The 24,093-nt window shown below is 34.2% G+C and overlaps 2 protein-coding genes across 2 annotated transcripts; both read right to left on the bottom strand.

Annotated features, from left to right (window-relative positions):
• Positions 1-2,184: 2,184 nt before the first annotated feature.
• LOC141663574 (auxin-responsive protein SAUR50-like) lies at positions 2,185-2,802 on the bottom strand. The gene has a single exon (XM_074469355.1). The coding sequence runs from the start codon at positions 2,685-2,687 to the stop codon at positions 2,463-2,465; it is 225 nt and encodes a 74-aa protein (XP_074325456.1). The 5' UTR covers positions 2,688-2,802; the 3' UTR covers positions 2,185-2,462.
• A 19,350-nt stretch (positions 2,803-22,152) lies between these two features.
• On the bottom strand, positions 22,153-23,109 carry LOC141666217 (protein FAR1-RELATED SEQUENCE 5-like). The gene has a single exon (XM_074472212.1). It carries the CDS (start codon positions 23,107-23,109, stop codon positions 22,153-22,155), a length of 957 nt encoding a protein of 318 aa, XP_074328313.1.
• Positions 23,110-24,093: the final 984 nt, after the last annotated feature.

Below are 24,093 nucleotides of genomic sequence, written 5' to 3'. Positions count from 1 at the left end.
AATATTATAGTTTCAGAATTATAAATATATCAAAGATGCCCATGTACCCTTAAACAGGTAGTTTGATAACGGATAATGTGCAATATAAAGAAATGAACACCGAAAAAGGCCACTTAGGGTTCAATTAGCAAATTTAATCATAAATATTCTAATTAATATCCATAAAATATTCATTTAAACTATAAGTACTAATTTATTATTACATATTTAATGCTTATATTTATTTTAACTCATTACTAAATTATAAATTTAATCATTAATACTTTCATTATTATTTAATAAAAAAATTCCAGAAATTAGTTTTATATAAAATTTATTTTACACTTATTCTCACAATTAACACATGTATATATATATATATCTAAATCATTTTATTTGATCATAAATACATATATTTAGTGCAAATCATTTAGATTACGTTTACATTTATTTCATCTTATCATTCATTTATTAAAATTTATTTATTATTTTTTTCAAACAAAAATGCAAGACTTTCATTAAATCATCGAATCAAATAGATTAGTACTAGAGTGAATCAAGTTCGCCACCTGCATTGCTGATCTACTAGCTTTGGCTGATTTCCCGTCTGTAATTCCTTTACTACTCCAATCCATAGCAACAACATGACTTACTATCTTGTTTTCCCATACTCGCTTATTTCTAAAAAACCATATTCCCCATAAAACTTTACTAATCTTGATAACCTCATCGTCTCCTGCTTTACTAGTTTGCTGAACAAGTCAATCAGGAAAAAAGTCTACATTCCCCATATTGTATCCACCACCTGCATAATGCCAACATTGTCGCGCAAAAGAGCAATCAAAGAATACATGTAACGGGATTTCAGCATCATGATCACACATGGGACAGTTTGTTAGAATAATAATACCTTTTGAATCCAACCTGCTCCTCATCGGGATGTTGTTTCTACAAAAACGCCAAAGGAAGATCTTGATTTTATAAGGGATAGAGAGTTTTTCAGATCATGTTCCAACCTTTTGACTGCAAGATATTTGCATAGCCCACATTCTTCTCAAGCCACAAGTGATAACCAATTTTGACATTGTACTGGCCATTCGTAGTCTTGGTCCAAGAAATCATGTCTCTCACTTCATGTTATGGGATTCGAATGGTCATAATTGCGCTACTATCCTCTTATTGTATTGATATTAGTTATATTTGTTGTTGTCAATCGTAACGAAAAGTATTGTACTATCGAGGGGAGTGTTAAAGGGTATGAGATAAGCAATGTCATTTTCGAAAATTTAAAAAAAATGAAAATCTTGTATGAAAAGAGTTGGAACCTATAATTTCGAAAATTCTACTAGTTGAAATTTTGATAAATATAAAGTACAATTATTATTCTATAATTTATATTTTAAATATATTTTTTAACAACGATAACTTAACTACATCAATTTTTTAAAAGTTGGAAAGAAAAGTTAGCCAATATTTTGATAATTTGAAAATTAGACCATTATTTTAAAAAAACAGTGTAAATTACAGACATCACTCTGTGATTTACTCTTTAAAAATATAATTACAATGAACTTCCGATAAATTTATCTAGAATCAAATGTTTTTTTGCATGCTTAAGAATAGTACAGGCTTAAGAATAGTATAGTAAAAGTAGATGTATGTAATTACACACGCACACAATTATTAATTAGCAAAAAAAAAGTAGATATATGTATTTTCGTTATCTTAACATGTGAAAAAATTAAATTATTCACGCTCAAATACGTCAAATAATTCTCTTTTTCTTTACGGCCTTGTGAAAACGTGACGAGAGATGCTCGACTTAAATTTATATTTTCTGGGCTCTAATTTCCGTTTTTTTTAAAGTCAAAATTTGAATTGAAAAAAATTCGAACATATAATTTCAAAAATTACAGTAGTTGAAATCTTGTGGTCAATATGCAGAATCAGGCTGAGGCGGATAGAGAAATGGTAAAATCTAATTGCTACGAATTACAGATTTTACATTCCGGTTAAATTTATTTGACAAGAACTCCAATATTATAACAATTAAATAAATATTTTATTCCGTTTATTTCTTTGTGAAATTAACGATTCTTATAAACTATATTGAGAAAAAACCATGCTTATAAATTTACAGGTTAATTTAGTAAATTAAAATTGCACATGCTTTCTAAGGATTGTAAATTTGAGAGTCCCTCAAAATATCATATTACTGTAAATGGACATGTAATTCGTGTTAAACATACAAATGAAACTAGAATGTTTGAGATCTAAATCTGGATTCTGAACTACCAGTATATCTCTCTACATACACTATAACAGGGAGGTGGGAGAGAGGGAGGGAAAGAGAGAGACGGGGGGAGAGAGGGAGGGAGGGAGAGAGAGAGAGAGAGAGAGAGATAGAGAGAGAGAGAGAGGGAGGGGGAGAGAGCAAGGGGGAGAGAGGGGGAGAGAGAGGGCTATCTCAAAATCTAATGGAGTCAGTGAGTAAGTCTCAAAAAGGTGGCCTCATCACAAGGCAGAACAATGCCTCTATCTCCACGAAATCCATATTCCTCAGCAGCCTTATCAAGCAGCTCTCTAAAACAAGGTTTGTTCAAATAAAAAGTAGGAACAACAAATCTCTTATAATGTTCCCCTACATACACCACAAAATGCCCTTTAGGTGCCGTTTCCCTCCTTTCCATTGCACGTACCTTTGCCATTATATGTCAAATTACTCAGGTGGAGAAAGACCCTTATCAGGATCTTATCACTATAGAAATAACAAATATGGTTGTATACAGAAAGATGAATGTGGTTTATGTCCTTTATATGAAAAAGTTTTGGGGAGCTTATCTATGAGAGTTTTGAATGGTTATCATCATCCTTTATACTATGCTAGAAGGACACAGAATTAACGTACATGATAAGAGAAAATTGTGTTCAAAACGTGCACCTGTTGAAAATGCTTGGTTTTAGAGCCGCACATGCATGCATCAATTATTAATCTACCTGTTTCATTTCTGGAACAGTAGTAGTTACTAGACATTCAAGGTATTTTGCTCGTTTAAGAAATCCGTATAGCCGCGTAAGAGTTTATATATATCAAAATATACTGTAAAAGCAGGCAGCATGACGGTTGGTTCATGTTAGGTATATATTTATATTATTAAACATACTCACATATTAATCCCGGTCTTCACTAGTAAATAACTTTTCATCCAAGATGACCGTTAATTTTAACGGAAGCAGAATTGAAACCGAAAAAAATAAGAGTAACTTGCATTTTATAACCCATTTTTTTGGGCATTTTTCCAATTCGGTTCTATATTACATTTATCTTGCAAGTTACACCTTTAACTTTGAATTTTGATTTATTTTACACCCCTGGACCGTTTTTAATTTTTATATCAGGGGTAAGATCGGAAAATTTTGGTCTCAAAAAATAAATCACCGAATCCTTCGATTTCGCAATCCAGACCTACAAATAAATACATAAATCAATCGCAAACAATAAGAAAAAGTTATATGTAATATCAAATTTTATGAAAAATGCCCGAAAATCAAACGCCCAATTCGAAATAAGAATCTAAGAATCGAGTTTAATTTTTTTTTTTGCGGATATGAATTGACATATTAAATAATCGATCTAGGATTCGATCCGATAAAAATATCCAATTATAAATGGAGCGAATATTTAATAGGCTGAAGCATATTCGCTAAAATAAAAAATTATACTCGATACTAGGATTATTATTTCGAATTGAGGTTTATATTTATGCATATTTCATGAAATTTTATATTACCGATACCTGTTGCTTGTTATTTACAAATGTGGCTGATCATTCGGTCGGTTCGGTCGAATAGCCCAAAAAATCGAATTATTATTTTTTATTGGACTGAACCAGACTGAAATTGTATTATGGACCGGACCGAACCGAACCGAAATAGTTCGGTTTGTTCCGATTTTGGACCGAACGGACCGGATTTTTTTAAAAAAAATAAAATTGTATTAAAAATTTCAAACCACAAAATATGAAATCTAAAATATAATTATAGTAAGGTGATATGTAGAGTTCTAAGAGTGTAATATATATATAATTACAAATTAATAATTATGATTATAATTTTTAAGATATATGTAAAATATATAATCTAAAATTATAGTATTTATGATTTGGTCTATTCGGTTTATTCGGTTCGGACCGAAATATTTTTTGGGCCGGGAAATCTAAGGATCCGGCGATTTGCAATTGATTCATGTATTTATTTGTTGGTTTGGACTGAGAAATCTAAGGATCCGGCGATTTGTTCTTGGATACCAGATATTTCCGATTTTACCCCTGATATAAAAGTTAAAAACGGTCCATTGGGTGCGCAAAACAAAGTGAAATTCAAAGTTAAAGGTGCAAATTGAAAGTAAACATAATATAGACCCGAATTGCAAAACGTCCAAAGAAATGAGTTACAAAGTGTCAATTACTCTTATTTTCTTCTGTTTTAATTAGTAATTTACTGAAGTGTCTCCGCTTCCGTTAATTGACAGTCATCTTGGATAAAAAGTCGTCAATGGGATGCAAATAGAAGCGAAATTAATTTTATGAGGTGTAAGTTGACAGAGAAAATAATGTAGACCCAAATCGCAATAATGAAAATAAAAGTGGATTACAAACTGCCAATTACTCTTATAAATAATTATATTAATATTTATTGTTGGCGGGATTCGAACATAAAACTTGAACAACATATAAACTTGAATAGCATATAAATAATAATATAGATACTCCCTCTGTCCCATTAAATTATCTACATCACTTTTTGGCACGTTTTTCAATGTTCTCTTAAAGTATAACTCCATTATATTTTTTTTAATTTTTTTATGTATAAAAGTTTTATATTTAAACTTTTATTAAAAAAAATTAAAAAAAATATTATGAAACTATATTTTATAAAAGTCTCGAAATGCGTGCAAATAGTAAACGTATCGAAATTAACGGGATGGAGGGAGTATTTGTTATTGGCGGGATTCGAATCTTGAAGTTTGAGTATTGTAAAATAATAATATAGATGTTTGTTATTGGCGGGAATCGAACTTTCAAACTTGAGAAGTGTATATTATTTTAATATTTGAATCTAACGGTTCTCATCACTTGATTAAAAAGATCCGGCAATTATAAATGGGGATAAACAAATCAATAAAAAAGATATATCAAAATATATTATAATATAATATAGATTCGAAAAATGTGGGTATCCCGTATCCTAAATTGTCTCCCAAAATCGTGTTCACAAATGGTTACCTGTAACATTCCACGTAGAACTAGAACGAGTGTTTAATTTAAAATTTGAAATAATAATATTTCAAATCATAGACATCTCATAGACAAAATAAGCGAAAAGGTAACACCGACTAAGAACAGGAGGTCACTGGTGATTGCTTACTATTTTCTTAATGACCTTTTTAAAGCAATTTAACATGTAATTAAACTGTCTAAAACAAAAATGGTTCTTGTGCAAAAACGGAAATTAAAGTTTCTTTTATACAAGTTTTAAAACCCTTAATTAGCTAAAGAGAAATTAGAATTTAGCTAGAAGAAGTTTTCAAACACTTCTACTTCCTAGGCACGCTGTTTTTTGGGATAAACACAAGATTGTCAAAAATAAAATTGCATTTTACATTTACTTAAAGGCACATTATTGAGGGGTGTATAAACAAAATGATTAGGTTGTCCATAATTTTAGTTATAAAAAAACATCCTGGCGTGGGAAATAAAACTTTACGAATCATATTATTTTTGACTTAATGTCACATAATTTTAGTTAAAAAGAAAATATACTTAGAGCATCTCCGAGATTAATAAAATATAAGACATGACTTTTCTTTATATTATTGATATTATTTTATTAAAGTTATTGGGATGTCATCAGGTCCCATCTTAATATACCAAAAGTTGGTATCAGATAAATTAGGGTATGAACTACATTTATGACTCTACTGAGGCAGAAAATTTCATTTTTTAATTTATTTAAATTAGGTAATTTTTTGTTAAATTAATGAAGTTGGTTTATTGGGATGTCAATTATTATTTTAATATTTTTAGAAAATAATTTGAAAAGAGGAAAAGATACTACCTCCATCTCAAAAAAATTCAAGTTCGTTTGATTTTTTACGCGTATTTTAAGGTGAATATGAAGGATAATTTCATAAATTATTTTTCAATTTGTTTTTTTTAAATAAAAATATACATATTAAATTTTAATTTAAGAAAAGAAATTTAAAAAAAATACACAAAGTTATAATTTTATAGAGCTTAAAGTATGGTAAAAATCAAAAAAACTTATATTTTGAGCAGAAGCTAGTCACAAATAATTTTAATTACGTGTTAAAGTTTCTTATTAACAAGCCTACACGCATGTGACTGCACATATGTTGATCACGTATGGCGTTCAATTATCAGCATAAGTAAAACGGATATATCATAAGTGGAACATGAATATGACACAACATGCATGCTTGTTGAAGTAAAACATGAATGATAAGAAATCATAAACAGTTTGCACTTTGTCACTTGCTAGGATACACACACATTTACTGGTCAATTCTGTATTAATAACTCACATGCATTCATATATAATTGGCGACTTCGGATTAATCTCGAAACAGGTCACTGTGGGAACTGGGAACCATATCGGAGGTTTATATTAGTAAGTAATTGATCGTACCAAAATTTTATGGTGGTAGACGAAGATCCGAACAGGATTTTAATATTTCTATCAATCGTATGATGCTTTCCGTACCAATTAATAACAATAAATATAACCGATATCAATATACCAACAATAAATATTAAATTAAATAAATTGGGGTGAGAGGATTGAAACTCAAATCTCGAATCTCTCCCTAAACCGAGTTCTGATATCATATTAAATAATCAGTTTATCTAAAATTTTAAGGTTATAGAAAAAGCTCCAAACAGGATCTTATATTCATTAACATATATGTCATCAGGTCATACTCGGATCGGATTTTTCAATTTTTTTCCAGAAAGGATCATACTCGAATCGAAACATACTGTTTTTGATTTTTAGATATTTTTTTAAATATAGATAATTCACAGCCGCTACCTTTCGGATACGCACTAGCTAAATCCTGTGGGCTCACGTAATCTTGCCTTATCTTCCAAACTCTCAGCCCGGTAAAAAACACCTACAAATTGTATACCAGGGCGGAGACAGAGATTTCTTATGCATCCAATATGAATCATTAATCCGGGCGATATTTGGTACTACTGCTATAACTTGGTTGCAGAACATCTACCTCGAAATCGAAATTTTCACCAAACAAGATGTCAAAAATGTCATGCTAGACTAGATTGAAATGACTGCAAACATGCTGTCACGGTCAATGGTTGAGGCTGATCTAACTTTATTACTTGATTGGACACTTCAATGGAGGCAGAACCAGCTATAACCCTCTAAGATATTGCATGTGATATATTGTAAAACATCAATCAAATATAAGTGAAAGAGATCGTCAATGCAAGTGGTTGCATTTAGTGAGTTCAATCTTGCGGAGATCTTACGAAATTAATGGCGTTCATACAAGAAGAAATACATAAAAACAACTTTGACAAGAGATTTTTTTTATTAGTTTTAAGGCTTAGGAGCTATTTTTCCGGGGGTTTGATAAAATATTATTATTATTAAAAATATGTTTTGCAACTTTTAATTATTATAAATTATATTGCACTTCGTAACTCTTAAGTTTGACAAAAAAAATATGTAAGTATTGATACTAAAGTTAGTAGCAGAGGGCCCTTTAATTTAGGAATCAACTTCAGTTAAAAACAATTCCGTCAATTCATTCTGTTATCGTTAATTTAATTTTTAGTACAAGGATATTTTTGTAATTGTATAATATAATTTTTTATTTTAATCAAAAAAAATATATAATAATTTGATTTAATTACCTAAAATATTTTTTTATTCAAATATTAAACTTTCAAAAACCAAATATAAATTTTGAGTAGAAAAGATTTGAGAGAAAAGTAGAAAAGTGAAGAGAAATATAAGATTTATGGTTCTTGTTCCCTGACAATCATGTGTCAGGAAACCCTTAACCAACACATTGTTTCATGGCCGTTGGATGAACAATTCAACGACCAGGATTTAAAAAAAATATTTATGTGGTCCGCGGTTTTTTTCGGCAGAAGGGAGTGGCCTCCGCGTTTATTATGCGCGAAACGGGTAAGGACATAATTAACCTTAATTACATTCCGCTGATAATATACGCGTAAAGACGGGTTCTCAGTTTTACCCGAAAAATGAACCCGTTTTACAGTATAATCACATAATCATCCAACTGAGTTTGAAACATAGGCGATTGATGCGATTTTCAGGCGATTACAACCCAATTCCATCCTTTTTCGTTGATTTCTCGTTCCAGGTTCGTAATTTCATTGTAATTAGGGATGATTTCGGGTTTTTAGGGTTAGGGTTCATGAACTGTAATTAGGGATGATTTCGTTGTATAGTTCCGTTTTGTGTGTATTATAATTCATTTTGTATGTATAATGAACTGTAATTGGTTCGTTTTGTATGTATAATCACATACGTTTATGTGTATAATCAGTTCCGTTGTGTAGTTCCGTTTTTATGTGATTGATTTATTTGTGCGAAAAAACGATTATAACGATTTGTGTGTATTCTGATTGTTTACAGTTGATCGTATACATATATTTTTGTGTGTATTCTGATTTGTTCCAGTTTATGTGTAATGGTTGATCGTGATTGTTTCCAGTTGATCGTGATTTGTTCCAGTTTATGTGTAATTTTTGTGTAAATATGTTATCGTTGATTGTTTCCAGTTGATCATGATTAGTTAACCGTAATGGTTGCGTTTTGTCGAATGTTGATGGTTGTGGTTGTGTAGGAACACGTAATGTGAGAATGTCTTGGTTGCGTTTTGTTGAATGTTGTTGATTGTGGTTGTGTCGGAATACGTAATGTGAGAATGTCTTGGTTCCGTTCATTGATATTAACTTTAGGATCCCTCATGTTGATTGATATGCGTTGGTTGAGATTTGAATTAACAAGGCCTAAATTTTGAATTTTGGTACATGTGAATGTGATTATACGGTCAATTTTAAATGTGGAAGTATCTAACGTTAAATTGTATGTATATTGTTTCAGGATGGATAACATATTGTCGGGTCCAGTTAGTCATTATCTTTGATAGCGAGTATCATGTGAGTTTGCATGTTTGGGAGGGACATGAGCGGGTCCTTTGGAGTGTTATTGTGGGAACAGGAACATGCGTATGTGGGTTTTGTATGATGCACAGAAGGACTTGTTGCATAGCATTGGTTTTGGTGTGTGGTTTTGCATAATGATGCGAGGCTTGTCACGACACTTGTGGAGAGGTGGCGTCCCGAGACCAACACCTTCTTCATGAGACAGGGGGGAAATGACAATGACTTTGGAGGATGTTGGCTATATCTTAGGTTTACCGGTTGCTGGACATGCGTTAGTTGGTGACGGCCTGGACAATGGTTTGGCATATTTTTCGAGACAGTGGTTTGAGCCGTTGGATGAAGAGGAGGTGAAGGTGGCATGGGCCATAGCCGACATAAAGTATACTTGGTTGTATCAGAGATATGGGAGGGCTGATCCGGGTCCTGATCCGAGGAGGATTGCTATCCACACAAAGGCATACTTGCTCATGGTCGTTGGTTCTGTTCTATTTCCTACCAGTAGTAGGAATGTGGTTCACCCAAAGTACATTGGGCACCTCCGCTATCTTACGGGTGTGCAAAGATGGTCTTGGGGTTCTACGGTTCTTTCATATCTATATAGGGGGCTTGAGCATGCAGCACAGAAAGGGGCCAAGAGGATTGCTTGTTGTATGTGGTTATTGCAGTTGTGGGCATATAAGCGGTTCTTGATTGGGAGACCTTTTCCTGATCCTATCTGGGATTCATAACCAGTAGCTGAGTTCTGGGCTAGGCTGGTAGATGAGGTGGTATAACTGAGGAGGAGGAGGAGGAGGAGGAGGAGGAGGAGGAGGAGGACCCAAGGGGAAGAAGGGGAAGGAGGTAAAATGGAAGCAGGGGAAGGAGGTTAGGGGGAAGAAGGTGACGGAGGTCAAGGAGGTTAGGGGTAAGGGTAGGGGAAAGGGAGGGAAGGGTAAGGTGCAAGATGATGTTGTTCCTGATGATCCTATGGATGAGGATGTTCCTGGCACTGGGATTGTTGTTAATAGGAAACGGGTTATAGGTAGGCGTGATAGTAGATTGGCGGCTCATCATAGTTTGCCACATTATAGAGGCGAGTTTGATGGAGTTGTAGCTGATATTGTGGCGTGGACGCCATATGCCCACTTTCACGAGGTGGAGGAGTATTTAGATTGGGATCATGACATATCGACTGAGGACTGGGAGGCTCATTACTTTCCAGGATTCCAGTGCTATGATATGATGTTGTAGAGTATCAACATTCTGATAGGGTGATGAGACAGTTCGGGTTCAGACAGGGTATCCCACGATAACCTGTTAACATGAAAGAGTATAAAAAAACCTATGATTCCTTTTAATCCCTATGACTGGCGGGGTATATGGTTTGCTGAGATTGGCGAGTGGAGCCGTTTTAGTTAGCACCCCGAGGTTGTAGTGGCTTATCAGCCAGACTCGATGAATGACACAGGCTACATGCAGTGGTACTCCCTATGACTGGCGGGGTATATGGTTTGCTGAGATTGGCGAGTGGACCCGTTTTAGTTAGCACCTCGAGGTTGTAGTGGCTCATCATCCAGACTCAGTGGATGACTCAGGCTACATGCAGTGGTACTCAGGTATTGCACGGATGCGTGTTAGGAAGCCACAACCATTGTCAGAACCATAGTACTGCACCCGGGAGTTGTTTAACAACTCTCAGGCATTTGACCTTATAAGTTTGTTATAATTGTTTCCCCCATATTTTTTTAAAAATATTTTCCCGAGGCGATGAGGCTTACAGTTGGAGAGACTCGAGAGGCCGATGTCATTGACATGACACAGCCGTCTTAGCAGGTGTCATAGGCCCCTACACAGGCATCTGTATTTGCATCAAAGTCGTCTTCGAGGGCTGAGAAGATGGATATCCACCGCCCTGTGGAAGAGAAATGGGAGATAAATAAGAGACTAAAGTGGGAGAGGATGGATGTTATTAGGAGGGATTGAGGATGGGGAGGTTTGCCCGGGAGTGGTCCTATTAAACACGATCTTATGTGGACCTTGGACACAGATGTTATGCAGAGTTTAGAACCCAAAGGATGGTTAGATGATAGGATCATATATGCCTACATGGTATAATCTTTGACCTTCTTTCATTTATGTTGTTCTTTTTATTTCATTTATGGTATAACCTGTTTCTTGTAGTGGTTGTTGCGTGATCGTAAGGAGGCCATAGCTGCCGCGGGGGTGTATCCGAGGATGCCATCATACTACTACATGGATCCACTTTTTATGGAGTTGGCGAAGAAAGTGGACTACTCACATCCCTATTCTACAAAGACCATGCAATTCTTTCTTACTTGGGCGAGTTGTGGGGTAGGTCCATCAATTAACTAGGTGGACTACATATTTGTTCCCGCGAACATGAACCAGAACCATTGGATTCTCATGGTATTTTCTGTGAAGGAATGGGGCGTGATGGTACTTGATCCCATGAACTACAACGCTAAATATCCCGAAGAGGAAGAGTGCGTGGTAATAGTTACTCGACGACACCTTATACTGTAATTTCTAAATCTTTCCTTATTACTTCCGTGAACTGATGTTGTTTTTTGTTGTGTGTTAGGTTAGAGTTGTTAATGGCATGCTTCATTATGTTGGAAAGAATAGAAATGCCCCAGATGAAGAGCCTTTAGTTCATGTTTGCGATGCAATGCCTAAACAAGATAACTACTCAGATTGCGGTATGTACGTGTGCAAATATATGTGTTAGTGTTTATGCCCTAGAGACAAGACTATGATGTTTTAGTTTAAGACATTAGGATTATTAATGTTTATGTTCTATCGATTATTCACTTTATAATTTATTAATTCTTAATTTACAGCGATATAAATGTTAGATTAATAAATGTCCTTGGAATATGATATGCAATTCTATATCTTTAAGTACGTGACTTAGAAATGAGATTATGAGAATAGTATCAATATTCCTAAAATTCCTTAGTCGAGTATTATTATTAAGGGACAATAATAATGCATTAAGACTGGTGTGTTTGTTGACTGATGATCACATCTCATTAATCATAGGTATGATGATACTAAAGTCAAAAACACATGCAGATGTATATGTACATGGTGCTGGACATACCCAATGTGAGATTCTATATGTATGTTGTATCATAAGTAATTCTCACAGTAATAATGATGTAATGGTCCTTAGACCTGTAGTCATTATATTTCTATACGAGAATTAATATACATTGATTCCATTAAAAGTTATCCTTGACCGGGTAATGATAAAAGTGGACATTGGGTATATTATGAATCGTATGAGAAATATGAATGATCTAGATGGGATTTAACCCTCCTATTTTAGGAGTGATATTATTGGCCTCTTGTGTGAGCTAGACTATGAAATGCGTGGGCACGCTCAAATGTTGATTTGATATGACAGTCTACTCATTGATTAAGGAAACTTGGATTAAACTATGATGAGGATGACACATTATATGCCTCTAGTTTAATCTATAATATTTGGTTAAAGGGATTATATTACATTGTACATTATTCACGAAAGGTTTAATCGATCACCGATTCAATTATTATTACTTGGGTAGCAATGATGTATTAATAGATGTCGCTCATTGTTTACGATTTTAAATTAGATTTAAAATTCGTTGTCAACGTAATAATAATCTATAGAGTCACGCACTAAGAATGCTTGGATGATTATTTAATTTAAATTGGATTTAAATTATATTAAAGTAATTCAAATTATTTATAATATTAATTAAGCATGACTTAATTAATTAGATAAATATTGATATTCGAATTTGCTAATATTAATTATGAAATTCATTTGTTAAATAATTAAGTGTGACTTAATTATTATACAAATAGGAATTTCGAATTAATAATAACTTCTAATTAGTTAAGAGTTATAATTCTTATTGTACTATCTATATAATATCTCTTGTGTGGCTGATTTTGGATGCAAGACTTTTACTAAAACCCTAGCCACCAAGGGAGAAGATGGAGAGAGCAAGAAAAAACGAGTTTGTGCTAGTACACATTCAATCCTTGCGTTCAAGCATTCGTGTGGATACCGATAGAGCGTAGATCGCGAGAGCGGGATGCGTGGTGATTGAACAAGCTTTAGATCTCCATTAGTCAACCAATTTGTAAAGATTCTTAAGGTAAACAATCTGATCTACGAATTAAATATCTATTTTTCGCATGGATCCTGTGGGGGGTTTCGAAAAATCTGATTTTTCACAATTTTAATTACTGTTTCCGTTGCGTTTATGTGCTCAAAACCCTTCAATATGGACTACACCTTGCAGGGATATTACCTCGCTAAAGTGTGTTGGGATGCCTCAGACGTGGAGATCTTTTGTTATAGGATTGCGAAGGAGCTTCAAAGATGGATGACTAAACCCGTACCAACACATCGCATGAGGCAAAGAATGGAGAGGGTAGCCGGAAAGAGTAGTGGTTAGGTCATTCGTCTAGTTGTATAGTTTTGTTGAACTTGTGACTTAATCTTATGCTTGTGTAGTGTAGTTGAACTTGTTTCGTTACATTCGAACATCATCGCATACCCTTTATTTGGTTAATGATAATTGACACTTATTTCGTTTATATCAATCGTTTATCGACTGTGTCCCTTTGATCCCGTCCCCTTTTTAGTTTTTTTGTTTCTGTTTTTTATTGATTTGTTTATATAATGGCCCCATGAACTTGTGTGCAAATTTTAAAAGGTTTGGAGAACTTTCAAAATTTGAGGTTTTGTAAATTTGGAGGGGTGCCTAAATTTGGAGATTTTTTTTTACATTTTACAGGTTGTTGTTGTTTGACTGTGCATATACTGCTGACTGTGTGGTTGGTATCCTGTAAAACAGGTGGGATTGTGCCTTTACAAAAGGCACATTTCAAAAAAACTTTCTGGTCCTTCTGCGAAAAATAAGCGCGGAATGGTTAGTGCCTTTCGCCGTTATTTTCCGCGGAAAGGACAGAAAGATTTTAAAAATTTAAACCCCTTTTTTATTTGAAATCTGTAAAATAATGAAGTATTTTAACTATATGAACAACATTATGCAATAAAATTTTGATTAGAACATCGTTTCTTATGACTTCCAAAATTTAATAATACCTGAGTTGTCATACCTCTATAGCTTGTCATTATACCTGAGTTGTCATACCTCTATAGCTTGTCATTATACCTGAGTTGCACTGATCAAGCTCTATAGCTTGTCATTATACATGAGTTGCACTGATCAAGCTCTAGTGGTTTTTGTTGGTAATTATAATGTTTTGAAAGTTATTTTCCGCGGAAAGGACAGAAAGATTTTAAAAATTTTAATAACTTTTGTTAGTAGACCAACATATAACATTATCATTATATCACTGCACATATAAAATAATATGTTTGTGCCTAGTGATACGAGAGTTATTAATATGACAACTCTACTATTTCAGATTTAACTACAACTTCAGTTAGAGTGTCATACCATGTCCTTGACGATTGCTTGAGTAGTATACTAGTTCATACCAACCTGAAGTGAGTTTGTGAAGAAGAGATATACATTGACTTCCTCTTTTGACTCACCAACTAGGAGTGCACTTGTACACATCTACTAGAGTCCAATTCCAAGTATAATGTGCATCATGTGTCTGATATGTCGTAATATCCTCAAGTCTCGTCACTGGTGCTATCTGTTAGATACTACTTTCTGATAATAACCTAGCATCCAGTTTGGCCTTGTCCCTCGTAACAATGTCATTGTCGTCCAGTTTGACTTCTGGTTATCCTTGTACCAATTACAATATTGTCATTTGGTTTGGATACCAGCTTCCTTACAATCTGCTTGCTGACTGATTGAGTTCATCTTGCTTTGCAATCACCCAATCAATCTGGATCTATCAGAGCTTCTATAACTTTCTTAGTTTCTTCTTCAGATAGAAAACTAGAGAGATACTCATTCATACTCACTAGCCCTGCTAATCATTACTCCACCATCTGGATCACTTAAGAACTAGACTCTGGGAATAGGCTTGACATCAAACCCTTTATCTCAGCATATATGCTCTTGTTGTGTCCTCTCAATTTTTAATGTGGTGTTGTGTCTGACTAGTTGATCCTTCTATTGTTCCCCCTAAGCTGTTGCTGGGATTTACTGAAAATCCTTACCCTTGCTGACTGGCTTCATTGAAATAATTAGTTATATTATACATTGCCATTCCACTGCTTGGATATGAATCATCAATACCATCAATTTCTCCTTTAACAGCTTGGAGCATTGAGTTGTTAAACTGTGCACTTAGACTTTCAATCATCTTCTGTTGATCAACCATAAATACCCTGTAGGTTGTAAACTCCACTGAGTAGCCATGAAAAATATCCTAACAAGTCTTAGCTGCAAATGCCAAGATCTTCAAACAACTGAAAACATTTCATTGTTTGCTTCTATAGAACATTCTCTTCAAACACTTTGAGGTTATCCAGTGTTTGCTTCTGTTGGCTATTAACTCATTAGTGGTTTTGATGTATACATCTTGATCAAGGCTTGATCTTACTTGTAGCAAACTGTATTGACTGCTCCAGCCCTTTGGTATTTAGAAAGTCTTGATTAGCTTGATATTTCCCTTGTAGCTTTATTCAAGTTCCGGTTCTTCCTTTGTACCACTCCATTCTGACACGGAGCTCCCAGTGCTGAATATGTCTCTACAGTTGCTTCCGGTTTGATCTCCTGATATGATCCATCACCATCTGTGATGTCTTGTCTTGAGAATGCACGAACAACAAATTTGTTTCACAAGAGTAGTCAACCACCATCACTAAGTATATCTTTACTTGATGTGATGTTGTCTTTGACTTCTCTTTTCGACATGCCTCACATTTATTGTCTTCAGAATTCCAGATGAGGCAGTCCTCTCACAAACTCCTTTTCACAAAAGAGTTCCTTGAGTTGAAGTTCAAGGTGAGAGCTTCTAATGCCATAGCTAAACTTTTGACAGATGAAGCTTTACAGTAGAAACCATTGACTTCACATTTCCTGAGATTCCAGTTTAGATACGAGCATATCCTTTCCTTACTCTAAGAAGTTCAAGCTTCTCAATCTTCCTGCTTCAGATGAGACACTAATCCTTCATTGAATTGACATTTTGTCTTTGATACAGAACTGTCTGATAAGATGATTTGTGCCTTGATTCTCCAGCAAGAAGTTTCTTCAACTGTTATCAGTGATTCCAATGATTAGTTGTAATCAGTGATATCAATTGTTGAATCCATGATGACATCCCTTTTCTGCATAACTTGTCTCGTAATGAAAACCTTTGTTGTCATCTTCAAAGATTACTGATGGAATAGCTTTTGTTAATCACATTTGATTGTGAGGCTCTTTCTTTGATCATATGCCTTGAGTAAGAATTACCAGGAATACATATGAATCAATTAACCTGTTATATCCTGCACTCACAAGTGGATTAACAGTTCTTGGTACCCAACTTATCAGTTTGGGTCCAGATGGATTAGAGATATTATTATAAATAGAGATAACAACATATGCAACCATATCATGCTAATTATTGTCTTTGACTGCCCATTTTCTCCATTTTAAATACCCTTGACATATTGTCTCTAGGCTAGGGGAAATTGGTTCCAACCTTAAATAAGGAGGACTAGCAGTCTTTGCCCTATTGTAATCCTAAATGGGAATACATGACATTCATTCAGAAATATTACACATAAGAATTAAGCAAGACATGCATGATATGGAACAAACAGAATTAACAAATAAATCACTAATTCTATCTTGTCCAATTCTGTTGATAAATCTCATCTAGCTATCTCAATCCAATTATAACTAACACATCTTAACAAACAATTCAGATTAAATGAGCAAATCATATTGTAACAAGATACAGAAGATAAGCATAGACAAAGGTCTTATATGCTGGAAAAACATATACCTCACTAAAGCAAATAATCATGTTCAACAAATATTCAAACAATTATTTAAGATCATCTAAAGTAACATGCACAAGTAAACATCAATTCTAATTACCAGAAAAATAGTCTAGTGAACTAGTTCAACATTATCTATGTGTGATGCTATCATGCTTGTGCGAGTGTTAAACATTTAAACACTAAGATCTTATCATGCATTAAATATTGAGAACAAGATATTGCGGTGGTTCAAGAAATTGAAACCTGAGATATGTGAGTTGGATCATCTTCAGAGATTGCTATAAAAGCAAGGTATTCATGATTCTCGTCATCTGATCCATCCCAACTCTTTCCCGTGCACTATAAGTTTTGACTGGATGCTTCCCTAAGAAAACAATCCACCTTTGTCTCAACTTATCAACTGAATCCCTATTTATCCTTGTTTGTTAAGCTTCCTGTTCTGTTGCAGCAAAATCCCTGATAGTTACTTGACACATATTGCTTGTCAAACCTGTATCTATCAAATTTTGTTTATGTCCCATTCTCAGTCTTGTAATCACCCCTTGAACTGAATATGTAAGAATCCCTGCTTCGGAATGGATAGGCTTGATCTTTGGATATAGCATATGTACTCCTTGTGAATCTGATTCGACTAAACTTTTCTGACAAGTGAAACACTACCCTGACGTCCAGTCCCTCAAGTACTTCTACCTGAGCTCCCTTTGATTCAGCTATCAGTAACTCTTACATTCTGTCCCGAGTTTCCAACTTTACCCGTGATTCTCTCTGACCTCCACAATTCCTATTCTCTTTGACCTCCACAACTCTTGTTCTCCATGAACTCCACAACTCCTGCCTGTATGATCTCATTGATTCCCGGATAAATATAGCATTGGTACAAACCATTGTGTGACTGTATAATCTGGAATCATAGAGTTGTCTTAAAATCTCCGAGAAAATCTGTACCCGTAGAAATTTCATTTATTCCCTGTGTCTGAAAACCCAGTGGTATCCTATGGAGTAAGCCTTTGAGGAAGTTCCACCATTTTCGTATGTAGGTCTTGAAATCAATTCCATTGGAGTAAGAAAACCATTATCTATAATTTCTGTGTTCGGGAATTTTCCGTCTGAATAGCACATGGTCTTCATTTTCTTCAAAATATTAAAATCCACTTTAAAAAGGCCGGAGGAATCCTGAGTCTACCGATCCTTGAGTACCCTTAATTTATTATTTAAGAAAAATTTAAATTTCCAATATTTTTAATTTTCTTAGAAAATAAATTAATCAAAAATAAATATTTACGTAAAATTTAATTTTCAAGAATTTCGATTTTCTTAAAAATTAAATAAAATGTAAATTATTATTTAAGAAAAATTTAAATTTAAGAATTTTAAATTTAATGAAAAAATAAATAAATCAGAACTAAAAAATCATGAAGTTACAGAAATTGTTAAGTGTTCCTGTGGCGATCAAAATCACATGTCCTGTACAAGCCTATGGCGACAAGGAGGTTAACAGGAGGGCTGAGGCGACATCTCGGCTGTGCGGCGACATGAAGCCAGGAGGAGGTCGCAACAGGGTTACTTAACCAACAAAATTCTGTGGCGATCTCTGTGCCGCGACGGACAGCAGGAGATGCGCGTGAAGTTGTTGTCCGCGTGACTACTCAGCCTTCTGTTTTGTTTTCTTGATTAGCTTATCAAATCAAAATAAACTGGCAGCTATTGTACACTTTCCGCGCGTGAAATCAACTCCCGCGTACAAGAGGCTCAACAGCGCGTGTACAATTCCCGTGCGTGTGGCTCACAAACAGGCTGCCAATTTCGCTCCTTTAATTTGAGGGTCGTATAATACTGAAAAAGAACCACAGGCAGTCTTGTTTGATTATATGTCAACCTGATGTTTAAAATCAAGGTGACAAATGCCAAATTGTACAAGCTCGAGTTTTATCCACCAAAAATATTATCAACCAAGGCAGTGACTTCAAACAAGAAGAAATGGCAGCTAATAAACAAAACGGGACTTCTGAAATTGGCAGAAAAAAAATCGGAAAGAAAAAAAATAACTTTAAATTAAAAACATTTATTTTCTAAAATTTAAGTTGTAAATAAATTTAGTTAAATTTATAAAATAAATTTATTTAAATTTATAAAATAAATTTATTTAAATTAAGTTCATAATAAACTTATTTAAATTAAATTTATAAAATAAATTTTCTAAATCAAATTTACAAAGTAAATTTATGTAAATGAAAAATTAATAAAATAAATTATTTTTAAGGATCCTGATTTGTATATCAATCAGTCAGCTCTGATACCAATTGTTAGGTCCCGAATTATCTAGAAGGAGGGGTTGAATACGATAATCACTAAATTAAAAATTATTTCAAATCTTTAGCGGATAAAATATTTAGTGCCCGGTTAGTGGTTTCGTGTTTTTGAGAGGAATAGTGTTTGGAACGATAAAAATGAGGAACATAAGATATTCGGGGAAGTATATATTCGTATATAAATCCTCGAGGGTGTTGCTACACTCCGGTAAATAAATTAACCGGCTACAATCTAAGAACAATAAAGTTCCTAGCTTCTAAAAAGATTTACAAATCAAATCCTATACAATAATCTAGCTTTTGTTTGTACTAGGATTTAATTACCGGGTAACGATTATAATGCCCCTGAGAATATACAAGAATTGAATCGGGCATTATAACGTTACTCCGGTGAGAAGTTGAACGGATATTCAAGTAGCTTGAACTCCTCTGTAAACCTCCGCTTCTTATTTTATCAGCTCTCTTTTTATTGGAGAAGAAGATAAACAGTCCTACTCAGATCTGTTGTAAAGTGTAGACTTTATCAATAAATTGTGTGGCTGAGATTGAGTGCTTCTGTGGTGACCAATCCATTTCTGTGGCGACAAGGGAACACAGGAGGGAGTAAATATGATTTGTATGGCGACAGGGGTATGTGTGCAATCCTGTGGCGACATCCAAGTACATGTACTTAACCAAAAAAACAAAACAAAACCTAACATGTGGCGACGAATGTCACCCAGGTAACCTTTTTCCTTTATTTGATTTTGATTTTGTTTTTTATTTCTTTTTCTTTTTTCTCTTTTTTTGTTTTCTTTTTCTTTTTCCTTTTTCTCTTTTTTTTTGTTTTTTTTTCTTTTTAATTTTAAATTGTAATTAAACTAATTTATAAAATAAAATTAAATATAACTTATATAAATAAACTAATTTAGATTTATAAAATAAACTTATTTAAAGTTTATAAGATAAATCATTTTAATTTTATTAAATAAATTATATTAAAGTCCATTAAATAATTTATTTAATTTAACAATTAAACTTTGAACTTCGCCAGTCCCCTGAGCTGTTTAGCTGTATACCCCGCGCACCTCTTCTCGTACTTTAACAGATAACTGTTCAATCCAAGTACGTTCCTCAACTTAACAATTCTTCTATAAATAATACTCATATTCCTTTCACGAGCTGTTGACGCCTAGTGCAACTGGTCTGGTTCATAGACGACTAACCCCGATTCAGATCTTCGTATTATAGCCTTGATTACATTGTTAAGCTTGCCTCAACTTTATTGCTTCAGACACTGACTGTCAATAAACAACTGTACTTTCACTGGAATCCATTGTGGTACTTTAAACAACTTTTTCATTAAACTTTGTCTATACCCTGTCTTCAATTCTTCAGATTCCTATGCTTCGAACACTGTCTATCTTTAATCAATGCAAATACACTGAAATCTTCCGGTAGCATTTATATACTGAATCTTCAATATTTCTGAAACCCTGTAAGTCTTTAACCTTTGTTCTTCACTGAGGCATGATCATATTAATGAACTTCTTTCAGTGACCTGTAGACAGACTTCAGGCTTTCTTGTAATCTTTTGATTCTTTGTATTTGCCTTTTCTTCATTCTTCCTGATTTCTTGTGTAGACGTAATATTACTAACTTGTCTTGTTCTAGTGTTGTTATCATGTTGAGTTATCACGTAACTGTTCATACAGCTACACAGTCTCACCAACAGTATCAAATTCATTCCAAACACCTTCCACCCCATGAACAGACATTTTCTCAATAATTTCGGTCTCTCGATTAATAACTCTCACGGCATACTCATAACGTTCCTTCGACGCCATGCAACTATGACTAAACCCCATAGTGAGTAAAGTCATGTGATTAAATCTTTCCGTTTGAGTCAAATCATGGGATGAGGCATCATCTTCGGGCATGTGATATGGAAACACACCACCAACTCTATTGGCATCCCTAGTCCACCCCCGTTTCATAAAATGTTCCGTTAATTCGGCCACACACCTCTTTGTCAACACGACAATAATATGACGACACGGCATGCTCGAATGCTCAAACATTCTACATATGCAAGAACCCCGAAATGACAACTTGTTGAAGGTAACGAGATAAGTGGTTCTCTTAGACTCAACCATTAATGGTTGATAACATTTGTAGTACATATCCTCCACATAATCTAAGAAACGGTCTCTATCCTTTTCCACAAAGTACTTTGCGGCCTCAACCAATTGGTCTTGAAATTTTTTGAACATCTCTTTCGTATAAATGGAAGCGGCATGGTGCTCCAAGGCGTTCTTCATTTGCATGCAACGAATTTTGTGACGTGTATTATAATCCTCTTCTTTCTCACGCATAAATTATCTTTCTTAAGCTTTTTGTGCACCCTCAACAAATTCTTTCAACCCCGTGCAAGACCCTACATAAGCATCAAAAATGCATTCATTCCTTCGCTTCTTGAAGTTGTTTTTTGACCTGCGGAAAAAATGTTACGTGTATAAGCATCGATCCACTTATGCTTCAAATTATACAAGCCTTGCAACCATGTATTATCCTCCAACTTGTATTTCAAGATCAATGCTTTCCACCTATCCTCAAAAATTTCTTTGGTGAACGAGTGATATATGCAATTGTTGAAGTCACCTTTAAATTCCTCCTTTGCATAGTAGGTTGAGAGCTTCTCCGAAAATTTGTTACTAATGTGTCACGAACACAAAAAATGTGTCGTGTTTGGTAGTTGAGATTGAATTGCCCCCGCCATCGCTTGATCCTGATCGGTGATAATAGCCAAAGGTGTTTTTTCTTCAACGGCCTCTAACCAAGTACCTAAAACCCACTCAAATATAGTCTTCAATTCATCACGCATTAGTGCAAATCTAAAGAGAACCGATTGATACAGATGATTCACCCCGGTGAACGGTACAAACGACATAGCATACCTATTTGTTCGATATGTTGTATCAAATGCAACCACATCACCAAAATTTTTGTAGGCCAACAACGACCGAGGGTCAACCCATAAAAGACACTTCAATCTTCCTTCTTCATCAGTTAGAGTCCGAATAAAAAAAATTCCTCCACTTTCCTCTTCTAACCTATGTAATAAATCCAATCCCGCTTGCGCATCATTCACACCAAAATTATCTTTTCTAAAATCACACACGACATTTCTCAAGTGTTGGGCATGAAACCCTACTTGCTCCTCTCCTTCGTGCATTTTTCCAAATATATTCATTTGCTGTTTAGGCGCAATACCCGAAACATGAAAACTCTTAATTAAATTCTTTTGGGCGGCGGTTATATGTCGCTCCCTTTTAATCAAATTCATCTTAGAAGGCGACACAACATCGTGATTGTGATTTAACTCCAACGATGTTATCTCCCAATGCCTTGTATTTCTCCTATTAATCACATAAATCCTAAATTTACATCCACTTCTAGGAAGTTTATCTCTACGCCTTTTCTTCTTCTCACTATCGACACTTCCTATCAAAACTTCTTCATCCTCTACTGGTTCTTTATCGCGGTTTTCTCCCGCTAAATTACAAACATAAGTATGGGCATATATTATTTTGTCCACATGCCTTTGTGTATTTTGGATTTTAATTGTAAATCCATTTTTCAAAGCGTAGACCCTAATTACATTTTCGGCGGCTACCATATTAGGGAAATTTTGACTCGAAAGGAATTACAATATCTTCTTCCCCAACAACACTCTTATCCCTACTCTCACCACTATCATGCATAAACTCACTATTTTCATGTAAATCTTCATTTTCAAATCTATGTTCACTAACATAAATATCTTCATCACAATCATCAAAAAGGTTAACATAATTTACATTATCATTACGTAAGCAACTACCACTAATATCAACAACCTCACTATTTACAACATTATCACTTTTTTTCAAAACTTTTCTACCTTTAAATCTAGCAAACATCTTATCCATAACTACAACAAGAAAAAATTAAGAAATTGAGTTTAACAAATGTAATTAGTGAGAAAGGATGAACAAAACTAAGAATTTCCCCAAATTTCCTCTCCAAATTGACAAATGTTGCAGAAAAAGGAAAGTGTGATCTTTTTAGGGTTATAAACTGCAAGTACAGTCCTTCCGCTATTATTATTCGCGGAAGGGAAAGAGGATCCACGTAAAATAAGCACGAAAGGGCAGCTTTCCGCGGAAAAAAGCGCGAAACGAGGAATATTTTTTTCTAAATCCTGGCCGTAATAATCCAACGGCCAGAAAACAGTGTGTTGGTTAAGGGTTTCCTGACACATGATTTTCAGGTAACAGTACCCAAGATTTATTAGTCACGTATACATATCTATATATAAGCAAAGTTGTTCAAGCCTCAAGAATTTGGTCAAAAATCATTCAAATCTCATAAACTCTGCTCATTCCTTTAACTGCGCAGAAAATCATAAATCATAATTTTCATCCCAATAAAAAATAGACCGACAATCGGTCTGTTTTACTATCGGACTTAGCTAACATGAAGGTCAACGGGTAGTCAATAATCATTGACTTTACTATATAATATTTTGTTTTAACTGATCTAATCATTTTTTTCTTTTAATTTTAATTTTGCTATATATTGGATCAATTGTTTTTAGCGCCAATAAATAGTATATAATGAT

Source organism: Apium graveolens, chromosome 6 (assembly GCF_009905375.1).
Source record: "Apium graveolens cultivar Ventura chromosome 6, ASM990537v1, whole genome shotgun sequence".
Taxonomy (NCBI): Eukaryota; Viridiplantae; Streptophyta; class Magnoliopsida; order Apiales; family Apiaceae; genus Apium; species Apium graveolens.
This window is presented reverse-complemented; position numbering and strand designations above follow the sequence as displayed.

Coding starts and splice junctions, on each gene's coding strand:
- LOC141666217 (XM_074472212.1), bottom strand. CDS start 23,109: ATGGTAGCCGCCGAAAATGTAATTAGGGTCTACGCTTTGAAAAATGGA.
- LOC141663574 (XM_074469355.1), bottom strand. CDS start 2,687: ATGGCAAAGGTACGTGCAATGGAAAGGAGGGAAACGGCACCTAAAGGG.